The sequence below is a fragment of the Jaculus jaculus genome, chromosome 5 (assembly GCF_020740685.1).
Source record: "Jaculus jaculus isolate mJacJac1 chromosome 5, mJacJac1.mat.Y.cur, whole genome shotgun sequence".
In the NCBI taxonomy this organism is placed as follows: Eukaryota; Metazoa; Chordata; class Mammalia; order Rodentia; family Dipodidae; genus Jaculus; species Jaculus jaculus.
This window is the reverse complement of record NC_059106.1, coordinates 171610999-171632138: the sequence shown is the minus strand read 5'-3', so window position 1 is coordinate 171632138 and position 21140 is coordinate 171610999. Positions and strand designations below refer to the sequence as shown.

Below are 21140 nucleotides of genomic sequence, written 5' to 3'. Positions count from 1 at the left end.
AGGACCCAGGTTCAATTCCCAGTACCCGCATAAGCCAGATGCACAAGGTGGCACATGTGTCTGGAGTTTGTTTGCAGTGGCTGGAAGCCCTGGTGTGCCCATTCATCCTCTCTCTCTCTCTCTCAAATAAATATAAATAAATAAAATATATTTTTTAAAAAAAACCCTTCACTCAGGAGGCAGAGGTAGGAGGATCGCTGGGAGTTCAAGGCCACCCTGAGACTACGTAGTGAATTCCAGGTCAGCCTGGGCCAGAGTGAGACCCTACCTCGAAAAACCAAAAACAACAAAAAGCCTTAATGCCCTTCTATATCCACCTGAAGACAAAATAATCTAAATGAAACTCCTACATGAAGGGAACGCTTTGTGCACGAACACAGCTCCGTGACTTGGGGGACGGAAAACGTGAGGCCTGCGCAGGCCCGGGCCGGCGAGGGGACATTCTCACGGCTCTGCCTGCAGCCCCCAGGCCTTCCCCTCCCCCACGCCGCCCCCAGCAAGGTCAGGGCTATCACCTGTACAGACTTGCCTTTTTCCCGATGGTGAAATGTCGCCAGGACTGTGCCTGGTGTGTGGCGATGTTCTGATAGGAGACAAACTTCCCATCTGTCCATTTGTAGATGGCAGACCTGGCCTTCCTGTTGGCTGTGGCTGCAAAGAGCCCCACCCCGGGGATGCCAAACACCTCGATGCCCAGAGTCTCTGAGTTGGTGTGCAGTCTTTGGTGCTCCTCCACGTAGTCCAGCTTGGCCTTGGCTTGGGATGGGAACGTGGGGGCCTGGTCAGCATACCAGAAATGGAGTCTGGGGTCCTCCTGTTAGGGTGACCCCCTGGAGCCCCAGCCATGACTCAGCTCCCAGGCCTGAGCTCCAGGCCCTGATACAGGACATTTTCCCAGGGGCCTGTCTTACACTGGTGGGAAAGGCTCCTCACAGGGAGGCTATTCTTGTCCGTCATGGGCTCTGGGGTCTGCGTAGCCTCAGTGATTCAAGCAGGATAGAGTTTCTACAGCTATTGTCCCCAAGGGTCACTGCTTCTTCCAATGTGCCCCGGGTGAAATGGGGTGGAGAGCGGTGCCCATGACGCGTGCGCAGCCCTGTAGCACCGACTGGAGCGTCTGTCGCCGTCTCCGCTCCCCTGTCTCACAGCTGCGCTGCCCCGTGGAGGGGCTTGCCTTAAGACACGGGACAGCCCGTCTCGTACATTACGGCCTTGTGGGCAGGAGGGCAAAGCCAAGATACCCCGATGGAGGTGGTCAAGGGAGGCCTGCATGCATCTCTGTTCACCCTTTCCCAGCTGGTTACTGAGAGATGCCAGCCCCTCTGGCGCGTGCAGCATGCCCCATATGTGCCCATTTCAAGATGTCAGGCGTAGGTGGCCGTTGACCCGAGCAAGGCAGCTCTGAGGACAGTGCCTGGTGGAGCATGCCTGGCTCTAGGCAGGGCAGTGCTCTGGCTAGTCTGGACAGCTCTGGCTGTCACCTGCTCTAGGGGCCATTACAGAGACACCCTTTCACTTTCAGAAGTGACCTGCGACACTGTCAGGGCCTCTCTCTCCTAGCTGGTACACACCAGCCTTCTCTGTGTGACCAGGAAGTCACAGGGTACAATCACCGGGCCCGGCCTCACCTGCCAACACGGAGACCCACTCAGTGCCCACACACAGATACAGCCCCCGTTGGGCAGCATCAAACCAGAACTGGGCGTCCTCTGCCTTGGAGCACGGTGGCCGGGATCCCAGGGTGACTTTCATGCCAGTTTCTGCGGGGAAGACCAGGAGGAAGCGGCTTGTGCTGGCGTGTCAGGGCGCCCTAGAGCATGTCACCACCAGAGGGCCCCCAAGCCTCGTGGTCTTGCTCTTACACGCGGCTGGAAGGATGCCTTCACACATGGTGGGAGCTCAAGGGAGCCGGTGGGAGACCCCCTAGGGCCAGGTCACAACAGGACCCTTTGATGTTCTCTATACCGTTAGCTGGCCTTCCCCACTGTCCACCTAGAGGCTGTGGCACTCTTCCCTCCGCCTGCCACTCATGAATGCCTTCAGTAGTCAAGCGCTTCTCTGCTCTGCCCAGGGGACCTGTCCCTCACCAGCACTAAACCGCGGCCTCAGATCCAGCCAACCCAGCTACCTCTCGGTTACCCGGATGTCTCCAAGCAGCACCTCTCGTGCTTGGTGGGGCATGACACTGCAAAACCCAAGGGCCTGAGGTTCTCGGGTGGGGTCTCCTCGGACTTGTGAAGTGAGAATCATGCGTCTTGGGGGTGCGGGTGTCCCCCCCGACCTAGAGGTGTGTGTGCGCGGGTGTGGTATGGGAAGTGGACCTCTCAGATTCTCCATGGCAGGGGCTGTGGTTCTAATAAACTGCTCAGCACTGAGACTTCACACTTGGACAGTCCAGAGGAGCATGTCCAGCCAGTGTGATAACTGCCCTCCAGTCGCTGAGACGTGAGAGCTGGAGAGGCCCAGAAGGAAATCCTGCTCTGGGGGTGAGGCAGGGGAGGGAGTGGGCCCCGCCTACTAACCATAGGGATATTTCAGCACCTCGTTATCTTTATCATCGGGTTTCCCTGGGGGGCCCTGCAGGGCCCGGGGGATGGACAGCTCAGCCAGCTGGGCGTTCGTGCTGGGACACAGTTTCTGGGTGGCATCTGAGCCAGGCAACAGGACCAGCTGCCTCACCAGGCCCTGCAAAGAGACAGGCCCCTCACTCAGACCCCAGCGGAGCAGGCCCATGTGTTCCCAGAGGCCAACCTGCGGATCAAGGAGGACAGTCTGCATACGGGTTACTGGGGAGGCTGCTGAGAACTACAGAGACCAGTTGCTCACTGCTCTCAGCCCAGATGAGATCTTCCTCGCGGACCAGGCTACAGTCTTCACCCATCTCACCGTCCATCCATCTATCCATCCAAACACCCACCCACCAGTGACTGACCCATCCACTATCCATCCATGCATGTATGTAGCTATCCATTGAAATGCCCACCCCAGCATGATATCACTACAGTTTCATGGACTGGCTCCTATGCCAGGCATGGTTCCAGATTCTGTGGGCACCCCAAGGAACCACAGCTCCTAGTAATGGAGCCCCACTCCTCATCCTACAAGGCAGGCAGTGAGCTGGGCAGGTCTGACATAGCAGACGCCCAGCCCAGGGATGGGAAGGCTGGGCGCAGGCGCGTCAGCTTATCAGGGTGGCGGGGACAGGACTCCGTGGCGCAGACTCCAGGGCCTCAGGAAAGAGTGAGCTCAGAAGAGCATGAGCAGGGGCCCCACGGAAGAGCCCACCGCTCCTTCAGGCTGTGGTCCCTCCCCACTTATCCCAGATGACGCATGGCTGCTGCAAGCTGTCCTGTCCCCAGGGCTGGGGTGCTGTTGGGAGCCCCTCCACAACTCACTGTGAACAGGCCTTTGGCTCTCCTCCTGCTTCCCACGAAGAATCGGGCTCCCTGCACGGAGAGTGCGGGTGGGAAGGGCACGTCAGCCATTCTAGAACACGAGTGGATCACATTAGCATCGTGGGAGAATGGGGTGTGCTCTGCTTACAAAAGGAAGGGGGCACAGAAAAGAGCCTTGAAGAAAGGCCCCAGCCCATCAGACCCCAGCATTCATCCTCCCTGGAGACGGTGTGTTTGGGGAGGGCTGGTCATGATTTGTAAGGGGTGCGCCTGAGGGAGGGGCACTAGGGCTGGATCCTCTTCAGGAGAGCAGGGTGCTTCCTGGCTGTGACACTGAGCACCACGCCCTCCATGGCCTTGACTGCCTGATGCAGCATGCGCTAAGCTCAGCTCCTGGCCAGCAGTCTCCCGGTCCTCTGCATATGGCCTGCCTCCATTCTGAACCAGGCCTTCTGGCCCCCGGAGCCTGACTTGCACCTCTCTGCTGGTCTTCAGGGCTTCTGAAGGCCTTGGTCTTCCTCCCCCGCAGTTGCTCCAGGCCTGTTTCTCCTGACTCCCTCAGCTCTGACCTGCCTGCTTCCAGAGGCCACCCTCCCACAGGGCCCTGCCAGTGACCTTCTGCGAGGGCCAGCTAGGCTGCCCCGTGTAAGCACCGCGACCACGGTGGGACAGGTTGTCAGACAGCACACGACGTGGTCAACCCCCATGGCGCCCACGTCCCGTTACCTACATGTCCACTGGGAGGCCACAGTCCACGGCGAGAGAAAAGGATTCCTGGGACACAGCCAACACCAGCGTGTGCCATTGGCTATCCATGAGGCCGGGGCTGCGGAAGGACACGCGGGTCTGCCAGGGGCCAGCCAGGTCCTCGCTGAGGAAGAGGAAGTGCACTTGGGCGGCCGAGTAACGCAGGCCCAGCAGCAGCGCGTCTTTCTCTTCTGCTACCAGGGCAAGCAGGTACTCATTCCTCTGCAGAGGGCAGATGTGGGGGGGGTCAGGGGCTGGGGAGCAGGAGGGACGCATTACTCCTTTATGGGGATAGCATTGGGCAAGCAGGTACTCATTCCTCTGCAGAGGGCAGACGTGGGGGGGGGGGGTCAGGGGCTGGGGAGCAGGAGGGACGCATTACTCCTTTATGGGGATAGCATTTTGGTAGGGCTGTGGTGACATTTGAGCAGTGATGGGAATGAGCCCAGGGCTGCTGAACTGTGCACAGAATAGTCAGAATGGCGGATTTCATGTGTGTTTTATTACAGTGAATCCAAAGTAAGTCCTAGGCAGTGGACATGCCCCCCACACTCCCCACCCACGAAAACCTCTGAGCCATCGTTTCTGATGCTGGTCGTTTATAAACAACACACACGACACCGCACTCGGATATCAGGAGTCTGTCGATCCTGTGAGGACAGCACGGAAAGGTGCCTCAGCTGTGGCAGCAGTGAGTGGGTGTGGCAAATGTGTCCACACGCATTCTGCTCTCAGAGAGTCTGTCCCCGGCACACCCGCCAGCCGATTCCATGCTGAGGGGGTGGTGTTCGGGTTTGGCTTAAGGTCCGCTTCAGGAGTATCCCTCGGCTCCAGCGGGGGTGACTGGCTCTGGTTGCTTTGGGGAATGGAGGGGACCACCTACCTCCCTAGAGTCACTTGCCAGAAGAGGGAGCCTCCCACCAGGGGACTTCCAGGAAATGGTGCAATGCCTGACAGCTGGCAGGTGTCAAAGGACAAAATCCTTCCAGTGATGGGCTAGGATGTCAGAGTCACCGCAGGCTGGGAGGGAGCTGGGAAGGAGAGCCAAGAACGGGGCTTCTATCGCCCCGTCTCACCACGTTTAGGCTGGGCTTTGAGCTGGGCGGGGGCTTGGCTTTGAGCCCCACTAGTGACCCGGGGGGAGGTAGCCACTGTTCCTCATGATTGAGGGCCTAAGTCCCTCCCTCCTAGAAACACCCCAGGCAGATAGAGACGGGTGTCAATTCAACAGTGAGTCCCAGAGCATGAGAAGAGAACCACGTGGTGACAAGAGGCGACCGGAGCCCATGAGCTGCTGACCGGCTGCCATTGAGGGCCAGCGACCCACAGCAGGAAGACAGGGAGCAGGGACGGTGACCGGAGGGAAGGTGGGGCTCCTGGGAGGCCAGCAGGGGTCAGGTCAACACAGAGGACATGTAGGCTCTTGTCTTTATTATCATCATTATTTTAATGCCTACAAGTTACAATCTGTGTGTACTGCTTTCTCCTTACCAACGTGTCTCAAAGTACTCGGGGGATAGTTCTCTTGGTAGATTTTATGAACTTTTCTATGTTAGTTCCATTATGAAGTATCTAGATGTGCAGTGTGAAGTCAGTAAGCATTTAGTCTAGTTTTTAATTTTAATTTTTTATTTGCAAGGGGAGAGAGAGAGAAGAAGGAGGAGAAGAAGAGGAGAAGAGGAAGAGGAAGAGAGAAGGAAGAGAGAGAGAGGGGAGAGAGAATGGGCACATCAGGGCCTTTAGCCGCTGCAAGAGAATTCCAGATGCATGAGCCACTTTGTGCATCTGGCTTTATGCGGGTGTTGGGGAATTGAACCTGGGTTGTTACACTTTTGCAGGCAAATACTGAGCCATTTCTCTAGCCCATCTTGTGCTTTTATCCTGGGTCAGGAGCAGACAAAGAGGGCTGAGGCTGGCCAGCAGGGGGTTGGGGGGAGAGGGGTGCTTCAGTCTGCTGGCCCCAGGGGACAGGCCCATAGACTGAGCCCTCTGAAACCATACGAAAAATTCATTTTCCTCCTTTTAATGTTTGTATCAGGGACTTGGTCATAGTGACAAGAAAAATGAACCATACAGAGGTCAGGTGCTAGTGAGTTTATTGGAGCCCAAAATGTTAGGTCAGCACAGGGGACATGTGGAAGACACGTTCCGGCTGGACTGTCTATTCCAGGTCAGAAACAGACTAAGAAGACTGATTGGAGCCATAGAGAGGGACCAGAGTCCTCTAGATCTAGGGACAGGCCCATCAGCAGCTGGACTTCAGGCCCGAGCAGAGGCCACAGCAGGCCTGGCGGGAGCAGGCGGGGCGGCAGAGCAGGGACACGCAGGAGGACGGGCGGCAGCAGCTGGGCTGGCAGGAGGAGGCGCAGCAGGAGGAGGTGGGCACACAGCAGGCGGGTCTGCACACGGGGCGGCAGAGCAGGGACACGCTGGAGCAGGGCTTGCAGCAGACGGGCACACCGCAGGACGGCTGGCAGCATGAGGACTGGCAGCAAGGGGAGGACCCAGAGCAGACGGGGGTACAGCAGACGGGCTTGCAGCAGACGGGCACACAGCAGGACGGCTGGCAGCATGAGGACTGGCAGCAAGGGGAGGACCCAGAGCAGACGGGGGTACAGCAGACGGGCTTGCAGCAGAGGGTCACACCGCAGGACGGTTGGCAGGGGGAGGACTGGCAGCAAGAGGGCGCACAGCTAGACTGCTGGCAGCAAGAGGGCTGGCAGCATGAGGAAGCCCCACAGCAGACGGGCACACAGCAGACGGGCTTGCAGCAGACGGGCACACCGCAGGACGGCTGGCAGGGGGAGGAGGAGCAGCAGGCCGGCTGGCAGCAAGACTGCTGGCAGCACGAGGGCGTGCAGGAGCTGGTGCAGGTGGGTTGGCAGCAGGGGCTGGACACACAGCTGACCGGGGTGCAGACCAGGGTCAGGCAGGGGGCACAGCAGCTGGGCTGGCAGCAGCTGGGGGCGCAGCAGGAGGGCTCGCAGCAGCTCTCTGGACAGTCGTCCACCTGCCAGGAGGCGCTGGTGCAGGCGTCAGAGCAGACGGACATGGTGGAGGCAGCCATGGCGGGCTGGGCTGGAGGAGGAGAGTGAGTGTGAGGGAGAGAGAGTAAGTGTGTGTGTATGTGTGAGTGTGTGTGAATGTGAGAGACAGGTTCTAGACTGTTGGCTTTTATACCAGGTCAGGGTGTGTTTTTAGCTGGAAGCTTCCAGAACCTCCTTCCTTGTGGGTGTTTTGAGCTGCGTCCTGGAAGCCCTTGTTAATTCTAGTTTATTTACATAAAGTGATGTTTGGCAGAGATGCCCTGTGATGCAGGCAAGGCTGGCAGTGGCCCCAGTGGTGTGTGGTCCTCTGAACCAGCTTTCTAGGAGCCATGTTTGCCTTGGCCCTGCCTCAGGCACCTGCACCCTGTGCCCTCCATCCTGGCTGATCGCGGGCTGCAAGGACGCAGTAGTTCCAGCCCAGGCTGGTGCTCAGAGCCGAGCAGCCTCGTGACCGGACCGGCTGTGCCCGACGGGACAGACCAGAGAACACTGGGTGAGAACAGCACTGAGTGCCTCAGGCAGCGTGGGTGCCAGTGACAAGGCAAAGGAGATCTCAAGGGAGACAGAGTCTTCCAGAAGGATAGGAGGGGCAAAAAGGAACTGTGGAGAAACCCCCAGGGTCACTTTGGACTTGAAGCTTTGGACACACTGAATGAAAAACTGGTATGTGGGCTGGAGGGATGGCTTAATGGTTAAGGCACTTGGCCTGTGAAACCTGAGGACCCAGGTTTGATTCCCCAGTGCCCACCTAAGCCAGATGCACAAGGTGGCACATGTATCTGGAGTTCGTTTGCAGTGGCTAGATGTTCTAATATGCCATCTCTCTTTCAAATAAATAAATAAAATAAAAATAAAATACTTTTTTTAAAAAAAAAAAAAGAAAAACTGGTATGAGTCTGGGAACACGTGACCTCACACACCAAGTGATAGTCCGCCAACTTCTAGAGAGACCAAAAGCTACCCTTGGCCTCATGGCGCTGAATCCTCAAAGACAGTGGACTGTCTTAGGGCTTGTGGCTTCACTCAGCCCCTTGTGAGAGGGAAGGAAAGCACCTGGGGTCCTCCAGCAGGTGCCTCCGAGGGTGGCCCTCCCCCAAAAGGGAAGGTGAGCCCAGAGGAGGAAGACGAGTAACAGCAAAGAGCGGAAGGTCAGTGGGGCCAGGCGGAGGTTCCGCACTCTGCAGGGTGTGATCACACCTGCCCACCTTGTCCTCCCTCACTGCCCCGTCAGCTGCCAGCGGGCTGCCTCCCTATTCATTAATTCCTTGTGGTGTGCCATTGTGCAAACCTTGAGAATTACCCAAGTGTTGCTCATAGCAAGGTTATCTGTTTTCGAGGCCCAGCGATACTCCTTTGTAGGGCTCTACCGCAGCGCGTCCAGTTTTGACTGTCTCCTGTCTGCGAGTGTTGTGAATGGAGCTTTGAGCACCGCGTGGCATTTTGCCTAACAATGCACTTTCATTTTTCTCTAGAGTAAGTACTTCGGAGTGGTATTGTTGGGCCCTGTGGTCAGCAAATAAATAATCAAGTTTACGAGAAACCACCATGCTGCTCCAACAGCAGCTGGCCGCCTGCCTGTCCTACCCTCAGCCCTCGAGGGCTGGGGGGCAGTGGGCACATCTCCAATGGCCAGCGATGTGCTGGCATGTTCAGTGGGCCTGTTTGCCAGGTGGCCTTATGGCCGCAAAGCCTCCCACACATATCCACAACGCATGAGACCCTGTCCTCACGCCAGACTGGCGGCTTTGAGGCTCTGCCTCTCTAACGTGGGCTCACGTGGCTTTGCTTGGCTTTTCCTGGACAGTGAGTGATTGAGAGGTCTCCTTGCATGCTCTTCCTTTGGTTGGGCATCTTGCTTGGCAAAATATTTTTCTTATTATGGATTTCTTTTTTTGTTTGTTTATTCTTATTTATTTATTTGAGAACAGTAGACACAGAGGGAGGCAGATAGAGAGATTAAGAGAGAGAATGGGCGCACCAGGGGCTTCAGCCACTGCAAACGAACTCCAGACGCGTGCGCTCCCTTGTGCATCTGGCTAACGTGGGTAACGAGAGTTAATACTGATGAAGTCTGGTTTAGCATGGAGGATCATGAGTTTGAGGCCAACCTAATTTTCACAGAGGGCTGGTGTGAACCACTTCTGTTTCCTGTCCTGTGCATCCCACCACGCCCGTGTGGCGCACAGTGCTGGGGGCGCTGGGTTAGGACGCCTGGAGCAGTTCCTCCCTGCTGCTCCTGACGAAGACACCTGCATAGAACGCCTGTGTGTCTGTGTGGAACCAGGCCCTCAGGGACCCGGGCTCTGGGTGTTGCCATGGGAGATCGGGTGGCTAATTGTAGTTTCTGTTTTACATTGTATGAACAAGCTACTTGAACCAGCAGAAGAATCTTCCAGCTCAGGAAAATGTGGAGACACAGAATCTAGAGCTGGGAAGTGATGGACCATCTGTAGAACTGTTCTGCCAAATGCAAGGGACCACTGAAAAGCTCCGAAGGGCTAATGATTGGGCTTCCAGACAGAGACAGGCACTTACACTGCAAGAACAGGAATTTGCACCGGCGACTGAAGAATGAGAAAGATGGGGTGCACAGTGACAAACTATCATTGCTAGGGGAGCACTCAGTGAGATCATGATACGAAGAGAAAAGAGAGTGGTTATAATAAAGCTGAAGGGAGGTCCGCATGAACTGGGGAACAAGAACATAAAGAGTAGCCATGGGCGTTTTTGATTTTGAGGAGAGAGCTGATGGAAGGAGAGGCTCTGACAGGCAAAATGGAAGCCAGGGATGAAGATGAAATGCACAAGAGATTATGAATATCACCAGAAAGAAATGCTACTGGAAGCGCTGAACTTAAGAAGGCTCTTCAGCAAATGAGAAAAGAGATGATTCCTCTCTTTTCTCCCCCAGAGACGACTAGAGAAAGAGCGTATGGTAGTGCAGGAACTATTACCTCTGTGATTCACGAGGATGGGGGAGCCGCCTGGGACCTCCCCTGTGAGGGTGTGAGAGAGGCTTTCCAGCAGCAGCAGAAAGCAGAGGAGAGTTTTGAAAATCCATGTAGAAAAACCCAAAAACTGGGCTGAAGAGAAGGCTTAGAGGCTAAGCACTTGCCTGTGAAGCCTAAGGACCCCTGTTGCAAGCTCGATTCCCCAGGACCCACGTTAGCTAGATGCACAAGGGGGCGCACGCGTCTGGAGTTTGTTTGCAGTGCCTGGAGGCCCTGGCGCGCCCGTTCTCTTTCTCTGTCTGTGTCTGTCGCTCTCAAATAAATAAATAAAGATAAACAACAACAACAACAAAAAAACCCAAACCAAGTTTCCAAGGCACTCTAGCAGTCAGCCTTAGGCTGCTGGGATGAACCTCCAGACCAGACACAGCTTATGGGAGGAAGAAAGGATTTATGGACGCTTACTGACAGAGGGGCAGCTCCATAAAAGCAGAAGAAGGTGGCCTGTGCTGAAAAGCCACAGCCAAAAGCAAACAAGCACCCTCAGGAGCTCCAGGCCCAGCTCAAGCACTTTGCATACCTTTAGACTGGAATTCCAAGCCCACCTTCACATCTTGGGGCTAGGATCTGCCCACCGTGATCCTGCCTCCAGCTAGGCAGCTGGAGATCCAAGATGCTTTAATGAAACTCCTGAACCTATTGCGGGGAGCATCGATTCAAACTACCACATATTCTTAAAAGGTTTTAACAATGAAGATGCCATTTCAGGGCAAGAATTTTGAGAGAGAAAGATGAAACTTTACAGAAGCTGCTAGTCATTTGGCATTGGAGACAAGGCATTGGAAGAGGAAAGAGCCAGGTGGTGAAAGCAGCAAGGGTGATATTTTCCTGTGAACCGGATACCAGCACAAAGGGGAAGGAGATCAACGCAGAGAAAAATCAACTCCTACCAAATCAGAGAGCCAGAGCCTCAGAGGCCCCCAACACCTCAGCACTGAAGCAGACCAAAAATGAACCCAACATGGCTCAGGGAAATCTTGCTGAAGAGGGGGCGGAAAGAATGTCAGAGTCACATGTTGGGTCATGATTTGCAGAGACATTTATCATACCAATAACTGGGGGCTAACTGCACAATGCACGACCCATTTTCATTAACAAGGAGGGTCTAATGGGAGGGGGTAGATCACAGATGAGCCTAAATAATGGTACCAAACTGCCTGTATTTACTGAAAAGAAAACTAATAAATTAAATTAAAAAAAAAAAATAAAATAAAATATGACTACCTTCCCGGGCGTGGTGGAGCATGCCTTTAATCCCAGCACTCGGGAGGCAGAGGTAGAAGGATCACCATGAGTTCAAGGCCACCCTGAGAATACAGAGTGAATTCCACGTCAGCCTGGGCTAGAGTGAGACCCTACCTTGAAAAAAAAAAAATAAAACAAACAAACAAAAAATGACTACCTTTGACCACCATAATTCAGACAGTGTGAAGCTTTTGACTGCGCTCTCAGGAAGTTTTGATCCAGACAATTTATGTGCACCACACCATGGCTTGGAAGCCTCACAGCGTGTCTAGCGGGTCTCTAGTTTGCCCGTCTGAACTGGCTGTATCTCTTCCTGCCTCAACTTCTGCCAGACCTGTTCCCGTGTATCTGAACATAGTTCAATCAGTGTACTGAGAAGAACTCCTGAGGAAACTGGACCAAATCAGGCTAGAAGGGAATGTGCAAACCAGAACTGGGGGATGGTGTAGAGACCTGGGTCACAGGAGCTTGGCCACCTATGCAGATTCTCATGTGTAGACTAAGAAAATGCTGACTTACCCTAGGTGGGGACTGGGTGTTTTCTAATATGTGATCTAAATTAAGACATGGTGTATCATAAAAATCTGTCACCTACTCTCTTTCTTTTTGTCTCCCATAAATAAATAAATAAATAAACAAACAAACAAAGAAATAAATATTTTTTTTAAAAGATGAAAAGGGATGGAAAGATGGTTTAGTGGTTAAGGCGTTTGCCTGCAAAGCCAAAGGATCCTGGTTCGATTCCCCAGAACCCATGTAAGCCAGATGCACAAGGGGGCGCATGCCTCTGGAGTTCATTTGCAGTGGCTGGAGGCTCTGGCACGCCCATTTCTCTCTCTCTCTCTTTCTGTCTCCCTCAAATAAATCAATAAATAAAATATATTTAAAAATCTGTCACCTAGTAATTTAAGATGGTCTGAGATGTTTGGTGGGCCTTCCCTGTCTTCTCCGGTGCGCTGCAAGGACACAAAAGCTCTGAAAGTGGACTTTTAGTACCAGAAGTGCCTGCTTTGTCACGAAAGGAAGGTGAGATGTTCCATGGCAACAGAAGCACTAGCATGAGCTCTTCTTATCAACTATGAAAACAGCGCTGTGAGGAAACTAATTATCAAAAGTGCTTGATTTTTGTCCCAAATGTAGTTTAGACTGAAATTCCAGTCTAAAACATTTACTTCAATGTTTACCCTTTTTACTCCAATGCCTACTGCAGAATTTTTAACAAAGAAAGTTTTATATTTATTATGTTAAGTGTGAGTTTGAAATTACTTGTTTTTTATTTTATTTTTTTTATAAGATAGACTTTAAGTAAGTTGGGTTTATTTATTTATTTGAGAGCAACAGACACAGAGAGAAAGAGGCAGATATATATATATATATATATACATATATATATATATATATATACATATATATATGTATATATATATATGGAGAGAGAGAGAGAGGAGAGAGAGAGAGAGAGAGAATGGGTGCACCAGGGCCTCCAGCCTCTGCAGATGAACTCCAGATGCGTGTGCCCCTTTATGCATCTGGCTAACATGGGTCCTGGGGAATTGAGCCTCGAACCGGGGTCCTTAGGCTTCACAGGCAAGCACTAAACCACTAAACCATCTCTCCAGCCCCCCCCCCTTGGGGGTGGAGAGAAAGGAAGATAGGTAGGGAGGTAGATAGGGCTGTATGCAAATGCCAATGGGGCCCTGGGGCCTAAGGATCCCCCCACCCCCGCCCCTGCTCATTGCTGCTGGGAATGCAGAATACTATGGCCACCTGGAAGGAGAGCTTGGTGGGTTTTTACAAAGGGAAACACATTGAGTACCAGCAATCACACTTCTTGGTATTTATTAAAAGGAACTGAATTCCACGTCTTTATGGAAGTCTGTGAAAGGATGTCTACCGCAGCTTTATTCGCGAGCGCCCACACTTGGATATGCCTCAGCAGAGATGGAGGAGCCCTGGCACCCGCGGAGGGAGGGCGGGTCAGCACTGGAAGGGAGGGAGGGCGGCATGGGTGGGAGGCCGTCCAAGCTGGCTTCCCACCGAAAGAGGCCGAGAAGGTCCATGTAAAGAGGTGGCGTGGAGGGACTGCAATGACGAGTGGGTGTTTGGATAACTATGGGGGACACTTAGGACACAGAGATCGTGGGGAGTCATGCCAGAGCCCCAAGGGCTTTCGGGTCAGGGAAACTACTTTGTAAGAACCTGCATGGTGGGGACATGCATGTTATGTGCTTGTCAAAACCCTCAGAATGTACGGCACCATGAGAGAAGCTGCTGTAACTTACGGGCTCTGAGTGACGGGCCGTGTCTGTGGAGCTGTGGATGGACAGAGGGGTGCTCCTGTCCTGTGGAGTGCCCCCCGCCCCCGCACAGCCCTGCCCTTCCTCTGGGTGCTGCTGTGAGTTCACACAGGCCGGTGTATTAAGAGCCGAGGAAGGGTGCTGACCTTCCCAGCCCATCCCGGGGGACCTGGGGGCCGGTGACCTCCCGCACGGAGCCCCGCCACAGCCCGCTTATTCGGGTCCCGCCCCACTCAGCTTCGCGTCCACCGGGTCTATCTCTGGTGGCTCGCGGACTGTCCTGCTCCGTTCCTCACGCCGGCTCTGGCTTCGTGAGCACTGCTGGCCATGAAGACATCTGAACCTGTACGTAACCCTCAGGGACGGGCTGCGGTCTGCCTTGTCATCACTGCACCTCTTCCTCTCTGGAAACAGACGCCCGGCGTTGACAGCCACCCCCAGCTTGCTCACGACCTCCTTCTGCGTTCGTGTGACCAGTGCTGGGATCCAGGCCCGCTGGGGCTCTGGTTGCATTGTGCCAGCCTTTTGGTGGTAAATGCTCCCCACGATGCTGACCACAGAATCAGGGGGTCAGAAGCGTTTTTTGGAGCCCGTGAGCTGCTGACAGGCTGACAATGAGGGCAAGTGACCCAGAGGGAAGGTGGGGCTCCCGGGAGTCAGGGGGAGAGGCCAGGTCAGCATAGGGGATACGTGGGAGCGTGGTCCTGAGGAGACCATCTATTCCATGGGCTCCCTGCTCCCCTCAACACTGTGCTTTTCCTCCCCAGATTCAACTCTTCCTTTTTTTTCCTTCCCCATTTTTCTCTAGATGCTCCATCTTCTTTTTTTGCCTTTCCTTTTTATTGACAGTTTCCATGCTTACAGGCAATGATTCATGATAGCTCCCCCTTCCCCTTCCCAAATCCACTCTCCCTCATGTCCCCTCCCTCTCTCTCTTAGTTTCTCTTTTATTTTGATGTCATCTTTTCCTCCTACCATGAGGGCCTTGTGAGGACAGTGCTAGGCACCGCGAGGCCATGGACATCAAGGCCAATTTCTGTCTGGTCAATCGCACTGTAAGCAGTCGTACCCTCCCTTCAGCTCTTACATTCTTTCCACCGCCTCTTCCTCAATGGACCCTGTAGATGCTCCATCTTCTAACTTCCTGACCATGTGATACAGTGAACCTCGCTGCCTGGCCTACGCTTTCTGACATCCTTGGGCTGCCCATCGGCTAGTCCTCTGTATGCCCCGTGTATCTCCTTGTTGGAGTTAAATGGACTCAGTGGCTCTTCAGTCTTGGGATTTTTTGTTTGTTTGTTTGTTTGTGAATGTCCTAAGTTTTGTTCTGTGTGGATCTTTTGTAACTCTCCTAGACATTATGTTAGCTCAGCTAGGCCAGTTATCACACAGATAATTTCACCCCATCCTACCAAGGAGATTGCCCTCAGGGTATCATACCAAGCCTTGAGGTTCAAGGCTTCACCCCAATAGGTCTACTTCACCCCAGACACCGGCCTCACTGTCGGATCCCTGAGAATCTCTTGTCCATTGTCAGCTTCTCCCAGGCAGGTGTGCCTGAGCATAGGGTAACTGCTCAGCTGGACACTGGGGGCCCTCTGCAGACCCTTGGTACCTTCTATGGGCCCATGGTACCCTCTGTAGACCCTCAGTACCCTCTATGGACCCCTGGTAACCTTTATAGATCCCTAGCATCCTCTGTAGACTCTCAGTACCCCCCATAGATCCCTGGCACCCTCTTGTTGCAGTCAGGTTCACATTGCTGGTAGAAATCATGCAACCAAGAGCAGCTTGTGGGAAAAGAGGTTTATTTTGGCTTACAGGCTCGAGGGGGAAGCTCCACGATGGCAGGAAAACAATGGCATGAGCAGAGGGTGGACATCACCCCCTGGCCAACATAAGGTGGACAATAGCAACAGGATAGTGTGCCAATCACTGGCATAGGAAAGCTGGCTATAATACCCATAAGCCCACTCTCAACAATACACCACCTCCAGGAGGCTTTAGTTTCCAAATTGCTGTGGAGACTAGCATCCAGAACACCTAAGTTTATGGGGACACCTGAATCAAACCACCATATTCCACCCCTGGCCCCATAAACTGATAACCATACATGATTTAAAATGCAACACATTCATCCAACTTTAAACGTCCTCATAGTTTTTATCAGTCCTAATGATGTTCAAACATCCCCATAATCCAAGATCTTTTAAACTGAGCCATAATACCAAAAAAAAAAAAAAAACCCTCAAAAAAAAAAAAAAACCAAAAACCCATAAGCTGGGCGTGGTGGTGCACACCTTTAATCCCAGCACTCGGGAGGCAGAGGTCGGAGGATCGCCATGAGTTTGAGGCCACCCTGAGACTCCATAGTGAATTCCAGGTCAGCCTGGCTATAGTGAGACCCTACCTCAAAAAAAAAAAAAAAACCCACATAATGGCACAGAATAAATATTCACACTGCAAAACATGGCATTGGGCAAAGCAAAGAAATACTCAAGAAATACATGATTTAAACAGGCAAACACAAAACTCTATAGCTCCAAGTCCAACAACTCTAGCCAGTGACAAGTCTCCAGGTCTGATAACTCTAACTAAGTCTCTGGCATTCCAGCTCTGCCCCTCCAGCTAGGCTACTCACAGTCCTGGAAAACCCCATCTGGGCCGGCACCTCTCCTTGGCAGCCATCTCATGGTCCCAGCATCTCCACTGGGTCTCCACTGCAAGCCACGGTTCATCCTCATGGCCCCATGGGGTCTCCATGCAGGCAACCAGCAAACCCGCTTCACACTGCCCATGACCATTTCCAAAACACAAGACTGTGTTGAAAACCCAATGACCCTCTCTCTCCTGCATTTCTTATACTCCACAATACCATGTAGGGTGCCAGTTTGTTAATCCAGGGGGGAATAAAGCAGACTTAGAAGAATGGGACGCTCCTTGAGCACTCAGGCCCCTTCAAAAGAGTCTTCATTCTTCCTGTTGCCCTAGTACAGGTTAGCTGGCCCAATCTCAATGGTTGTATTCTCTCAAACAATTTGCAGGTTAATGGGCAGCGTTTAGACCCAAAGATTTCATTTTCTCTGTGCCATATCCCTCTGCTCACACTAGTTCATTTCTATACAAAGCAACCCTGCACAACTTCTCAGAACACAGGCATAACAGGAAGCTTCTCACACAAACTGCTAGCCCAGTGCAAGCAAAGCTCTTTCTCACCCTTTAAGCCAAACCTCATAGTCCATAGTCCATAGTTCTTACTGAATTCAGGTCTTTCAACTCTGATCAGAATAGTCATTAAGCTGTACTTACAGCATTGCAAGGCATCTCTTAGGCCAAGGTTTCAAATCCTCCATATTCCTCTTGAAAATCAGCTCCAAAAGGCCAAAGCCACACAGTCAGGTGTCTATCAGCAATCCCACTCCTGGTACCACTTTACTGTTGCAATCAGGTTAGCATTGCTGGTAGAAATCACCCAACTAAGAGCAGCTAGTAGGAAAAAAGAGGTTTATTTTGTCTTACAGGCTCGAGGAGGAAGCTCTGTGATGGCAGTAAAAATGATGGCATGAGCAGAGGGTGGACATCAGCCCCTGGCCAACATAAGGTGGACAATAGCAACAGGACAGTGTGCCAAAAATTGGCATGGGGAAACTGGCTATATTACCCATAAGCCTACCCCCCAACACACACTGCCTCCAGGAGGCTTTAGACCCCATGCCCTCTGTAGATCCCCTACCTTTTGTAGACCCTCTATAGACTTTCAGTACCCTCTGTAGGTTCCTGGTACCATTTGTAGATCCTTGGTGCCCTCTGCAGACCCTCAGTACCCTCTGTGGACTCTCATGCCCTCTGTAGATACTCAGTGCCCTCTGGAGACCCTCACACCCTCTGTAGGCCCCTGGTGCCCCCTGCAGATGCTGAGGATCATTCTCCCCCAGAATAGCATTGCATTGTGCTGTGCTATGCAGGGTGTGGCCCAAAGCCCCACTGGCGATTCCTTAGAGCAGGGTGGCCATTGTCCTTTTAGACTCTGGCCTAAGTTGCTCCCTCTTAGAAAAATTCATGGCTGGCAGAGATGGATGTCGACTCACGCGACAAGTTTCATGAGTGTGACAGGAGAATCGGGTGGCCAGAAGAGTTTATTGAAGCCCATGAGCTGCTGACAGGCTGACATCAAGGGCAAGTGACCCAGAGCAGAAGGCCTGGGAGAGGACAGTGTCCCAGAGGAATAGGCTTTTGGGAGTCAGGAGGAGAGGTCAGGTCAGCACAGGGAGTAAGCGAGGGCTTGGTCCCAAAGAGACCATCTGTACCAGGTCAGGTACAGATGGGGAGTGAGAGGGGTTGTAGTGAAGGACACAAGCACTCTGTACCCAGGGGACAGGTCCATCAGCAGCTGGACTTCAGGCCCGAGGAGAGGCCACAGCAGGCCTGGCGGGAGCAGGCGGGGCGGCAGAGCAGGGACACGCAGGAGGACGGGCGGCAGCAGCTGGGCTGGCAGGAGGAGGCGCAGCAGGAGGAGGTGGGCACACAGCAGGCGGGTCTGCACACGGGGCGGCAGAGCAGGGACACGCTGGAGCAGGGCTTGCAGCAGACGGGCACACAGCAGGACGGCTGGCAGCATGAGGACTGGCAGCAAGGAGAGGACCCAGAGCAGACGGGGGTACAGCAGACGGGCTTGCAGCAGAGGGTCACACCACAGGACGGCTGGCAGCATGAGGACTGGCAGCAAGGGGAGGACCCAGAGCAGACGGGGGTACAGCAGACGGGCTTGCAGCAGAGGGTCACACCGCAGGACGGCTGGCAGGGGGAGGACTGGCAGCAAGAGGGCGCACAGCTAGACTGCTGGCAGCAAGAGGGCTGGCAGCATGAGGAAGCCCCACAGCAGACGGGCACACCGCAGGACGGCTGGCAGGGGGAGGAGGTGCAGCAGGCCGGCTGGCAGCAAGACTGCTGGCAGCACGAGGGTGTGCAGGAGCTGGGGCAGGCGGGTTGGCAGCAGGGGCTGGACACACAGCTGACCGGGGTGCAGACCAGGGTCAGGCAGGGGGCACAGCAGCTGGGCTGGCAGCAGCTGGGGGCGCAGCAGGAGGGCTCGCAGCAGCTCTCTGGACAGTCGTCCACCTGCCAGGAGGAGCTGGTGCAGGCGTCAGAGCAGACGGACATGGTGGAGGCGGCCATGGCGGGCTGGGCTGGAGGAGGAGAGTGAGTGTGAGTGTGTGAGTGTGTGAGGTGTGCGTATGGAAGGCCAGGCCTCACACAGCTTTTGTACCCCTCTGCTGTTGTTGTCTGCCTCAGCATCCCTTCCTTGTTGGCAGCTCTTCTGACTACCATCAGGGAAGTTTGCTTGTCCAGGATGTTGTTTTCCTGCTCGTCCTTCTCCTGCCAACGTGTGGTACCTGGAAATATCAGTGAGGTGGGCAAGCTCCAGCCCAGGCTCTGTGAGCAGTGGACAAGGGCAGTCACCACTCCTGTGGATGTCCAGAGGCCAGGGGCTTTAGTGACATGTCTAGGACCACTGATGTGAGGAGTCGGTGACTGGCTCTTGAACCCTGCCTAAGCTCTCCGGTGTCTCATCAGCTCCCTCATTTCCCACGTCCTGCTCAGTGCCGCCATCCACTCTGCTGCGCTGCGCCCGGGTCTGCCAGGTGGTGGGCTCGGACCCTCCCCACTCAGGCAGGCTTGCCACTCCTGGCCAGGGTCTTGGGCTCTGATACCTCACTAGCACTGTGTGGGCCAGGTGCCTATGAACTTTGCCCGTCTTGGGCCTCTCCTTTGTCCCTCTGCCCTACTTGCTATTCCAAGTACTGAGCCCGTCTTCCCCCTGAGCCCCCTCCTCTGACCACTGTGATGCTCACCTGGTTTTTCACGTTTTTATTTATTTTTATTTTCATTTGAGACAAACAGAGAGAGAAAGAGAGACAGACAGACAGAGAGAAAGAGAGAGATAGAGGAGAGAGAGAGAGAGAGAGAGAGAGAGAGAGAGAATGGGCATGCCAGGTCCTCCAGCCACTGCAAATAAACTCCAGACACACATGCCAACTTCTGCATCCGACTTACATGGGACCTAGAGAATCAAACATGGGTCCTTAAGCTTCGCAGGCAAGTGCTCAAACCATTAAGCCATCCCACCAGCCCTGGTTTTCTTATTTTTAAAAATGAAAACACCCTATCCCTACTTCCTTATCATACATGTATCATAGGATCCTAAGTAGAATCTTCTGGACCACCGAAAGCTGGCAGAGCTGAAAGATACTCCTTGGTCTAATGATAGTGCTGCTATGTGGGGGTCAGTCCTTGCCCTACGGGGTTTTCTAAACCACCACAGACATTGACTTCCTTTGGCCAAACACTGCTTGGCACAGCCCTGGCTGAAAGAAGGGGGCCGTGGAGACAGAGGTGTGTCCCTTTAGCCTCATGCAAACTCTCCTCTCTTGTTGGGGAAGAGAAGGAGGAGCAGACACCACAGGGGCGGGCCAGGCTCCGACCCTGTCCCGAGAGGAATTCGAGCCCCCAGGGAGTGGGAGACCAGCACGCAAAGGAGCCTGTGCCTCTGCTATGCCAACCCTGAGGCCAGCTCAGGTTGGTACATGGCAGGACTGGACACGGGCACACAGTGGTTGGAAGATTCACACCATCTCTTCAGGGATGTGAATTTTGCTCTACTTGCGAAGGCCAGTGCCTTGTGGTCTAGTTTGATGGACTAATCTTGTGTCCGTTCCTCCTCCTTCTGTGCCCTCCCATGAGCCTGGCTTTTTTTGGTTTGTTTGTTTGGTTGGTTTGTTTTGTTTTTTTGAGGTAGGGTTTCACTCTAGTCCAGGCTGACCTGGAATTCACTATGTAGTCTCAGGGTGGCCTCGAACTCATGGGATCCTCCTTCCTCTGCATCCCGAGTGTGGGATTAAAGTCATGTGCCACCAGGCCCCGCTTGAGCCTGGCTTTTTTGTCCCATTCATCATTCAGTCTCCAAAGGCCTAAGATAGGGCCTGTGGTGGTTTGAACAGATGGCCCCCAATATATTCACTTCTTTATTGTTTGTACAGGGCCCAAGACAGTCAATCCTCACTTTAAAAGTCCTTGGAAACATGGGCTCTTTTATTTTCAGAGAGGTTGCTGGGTTCTAGGAGGGTCGCGCGGTGACGCTGCTCTTGCGCTGCACGCGTGGGGAGGACGAAGGGCCCTGCTCAGACCGGCCCGGGCTGAGGAAAGGGAAGAAGCCACTGGAGCAAGTGAATCTTGGCTTGGAAGCATCAATCACAGGACACTGACCAGAGGCTGAGAAGCTGAGCAGAGCTTTTGTTATCCTCAGGGAGCAGGAAGAAAACAAAGAGTCCAGGATGTGACGAGGTGGAGGGTTCTGGAGAGGAGCCAGACTGTCATTGAAGACGCTGGTACACGTGAAGG

General features: G+C 53.7%; 3 protein-coding genes across 9 annotated transcripts in view; all 3 read right to left on the bottom strand.

The window, feature by feature from the left end:
• Window positions 1-21140, bottom strand: part of Tspear (thrombospondin type laminin G domain and EAR repeats) — a 67145-nt gene that overhangs the window by 25004 nt on the left and 21001 nt on the right. Inside the window, exons 2-6 of the mRNA XM_045149219.1 lie at window positions 4126-4364; window positions 3396-3486; window positions 2523-2685; window positions 1629-1760; window positions 530-756 (exon numbers count right to left, since the gene is read on the bottom strand). Of these exons, the coding sequence (XP_045005154.1) occupies window positions 530-756; window positions 1629-1760; window positions 2523-2685; window positions 3396-3486; window positions 4126-4364 (852 nt within the window). The remainder of the gene's footprint in view (window positions 1-529; window positions 757-1628; window positions 1761-2522; window positions 2686-3395; window positions 3487-4125; window positions 4365-21140) is intronic.
• On the bottom strand, window positions 6388-7209 carry LOC123453248 (keratin-associated protein 10-3-like). Of its 6 annotated transcripts, none has more exons than XM_045150913.1 (2): window positions 6569-7209; window positions 6388-6487 (listed from the first exon to the last, which is right to left on the bottom strand). In XM_045150913.1, exons 1-2 carry the CDS (start codon window positions 7207-7209, stop codon window positions 6388-6390), a joined length of 741 nt encoding a protein of 246 aa, XP_045006848.1. The 6 variants fall into 6 exon arrangements, with proteins under 6 accessions (XP_045006848.1, XP_045006847.1, XP_045006851.1 ...); XM_045150912.1 differs by having other exon boundaries at window positions 6388-6705; window positions 6787-7209; XM_045150916.1 differs by having other exon boundaries at window positions 6388-6728; window positions 6837-7209.
• LOC123460866 (keratin-associated protein 10-3-like) lies at window positions 18126-18917 on the bottom strand. 2 transcript variants are annotated; one of them, XM_045150919.1, is made up of 2 exons: window positions 18615-18917; window positions 18126-18506 (listed from the first exon to the last, which is right to left on the bottom strand). In XM_045150919.1, exons 1-2 carry the CDS (start codon window positions 18915-18917, stop codon window positions 18126-18128), a joined length of 684 nt encoding a protein of 227 aa, XP_045006854.1. The 2 variants fall into 2 exon arrangements, with proteins under 2 accessions (XP_045006854.1, XP_045006853.1); XM_045150918.1 differs by having other exon boundaries at window positions 18126-18536; window positions 18633-18917.

Coding starts and splice junctions, on each gene's coding strand:
- LOC123453248 (XM_045150913.1), bottom strand. CDS start 7,209: ATGGCTGCCTCCACCATGTCCGTCTGCTCTGACGCCTGCACCAGCGCC. Junction 6,488..6,568: donor TGCAAGCCCTGCTCCAGCGT/GTCCCTGCTCTG, acceptor CTGCCAGCCCAG/CTGCTGCCGCCCGTCCTCCT.
- LOC123460866 (XM_045150918.1), bottom strand. CDS start 18,917: ATGGCCGCCTCCACCATGTCCGTCTGCTCTGACGCCTGCACCAGCTCC. Junction 18,537..18,632: donor CCTGCCAGCCGTCCTGCGGT/GTGCCCGTCTGC, acceptor TCCCCCTGCCAG/CCGTCCTGCGGTGTGACCCT.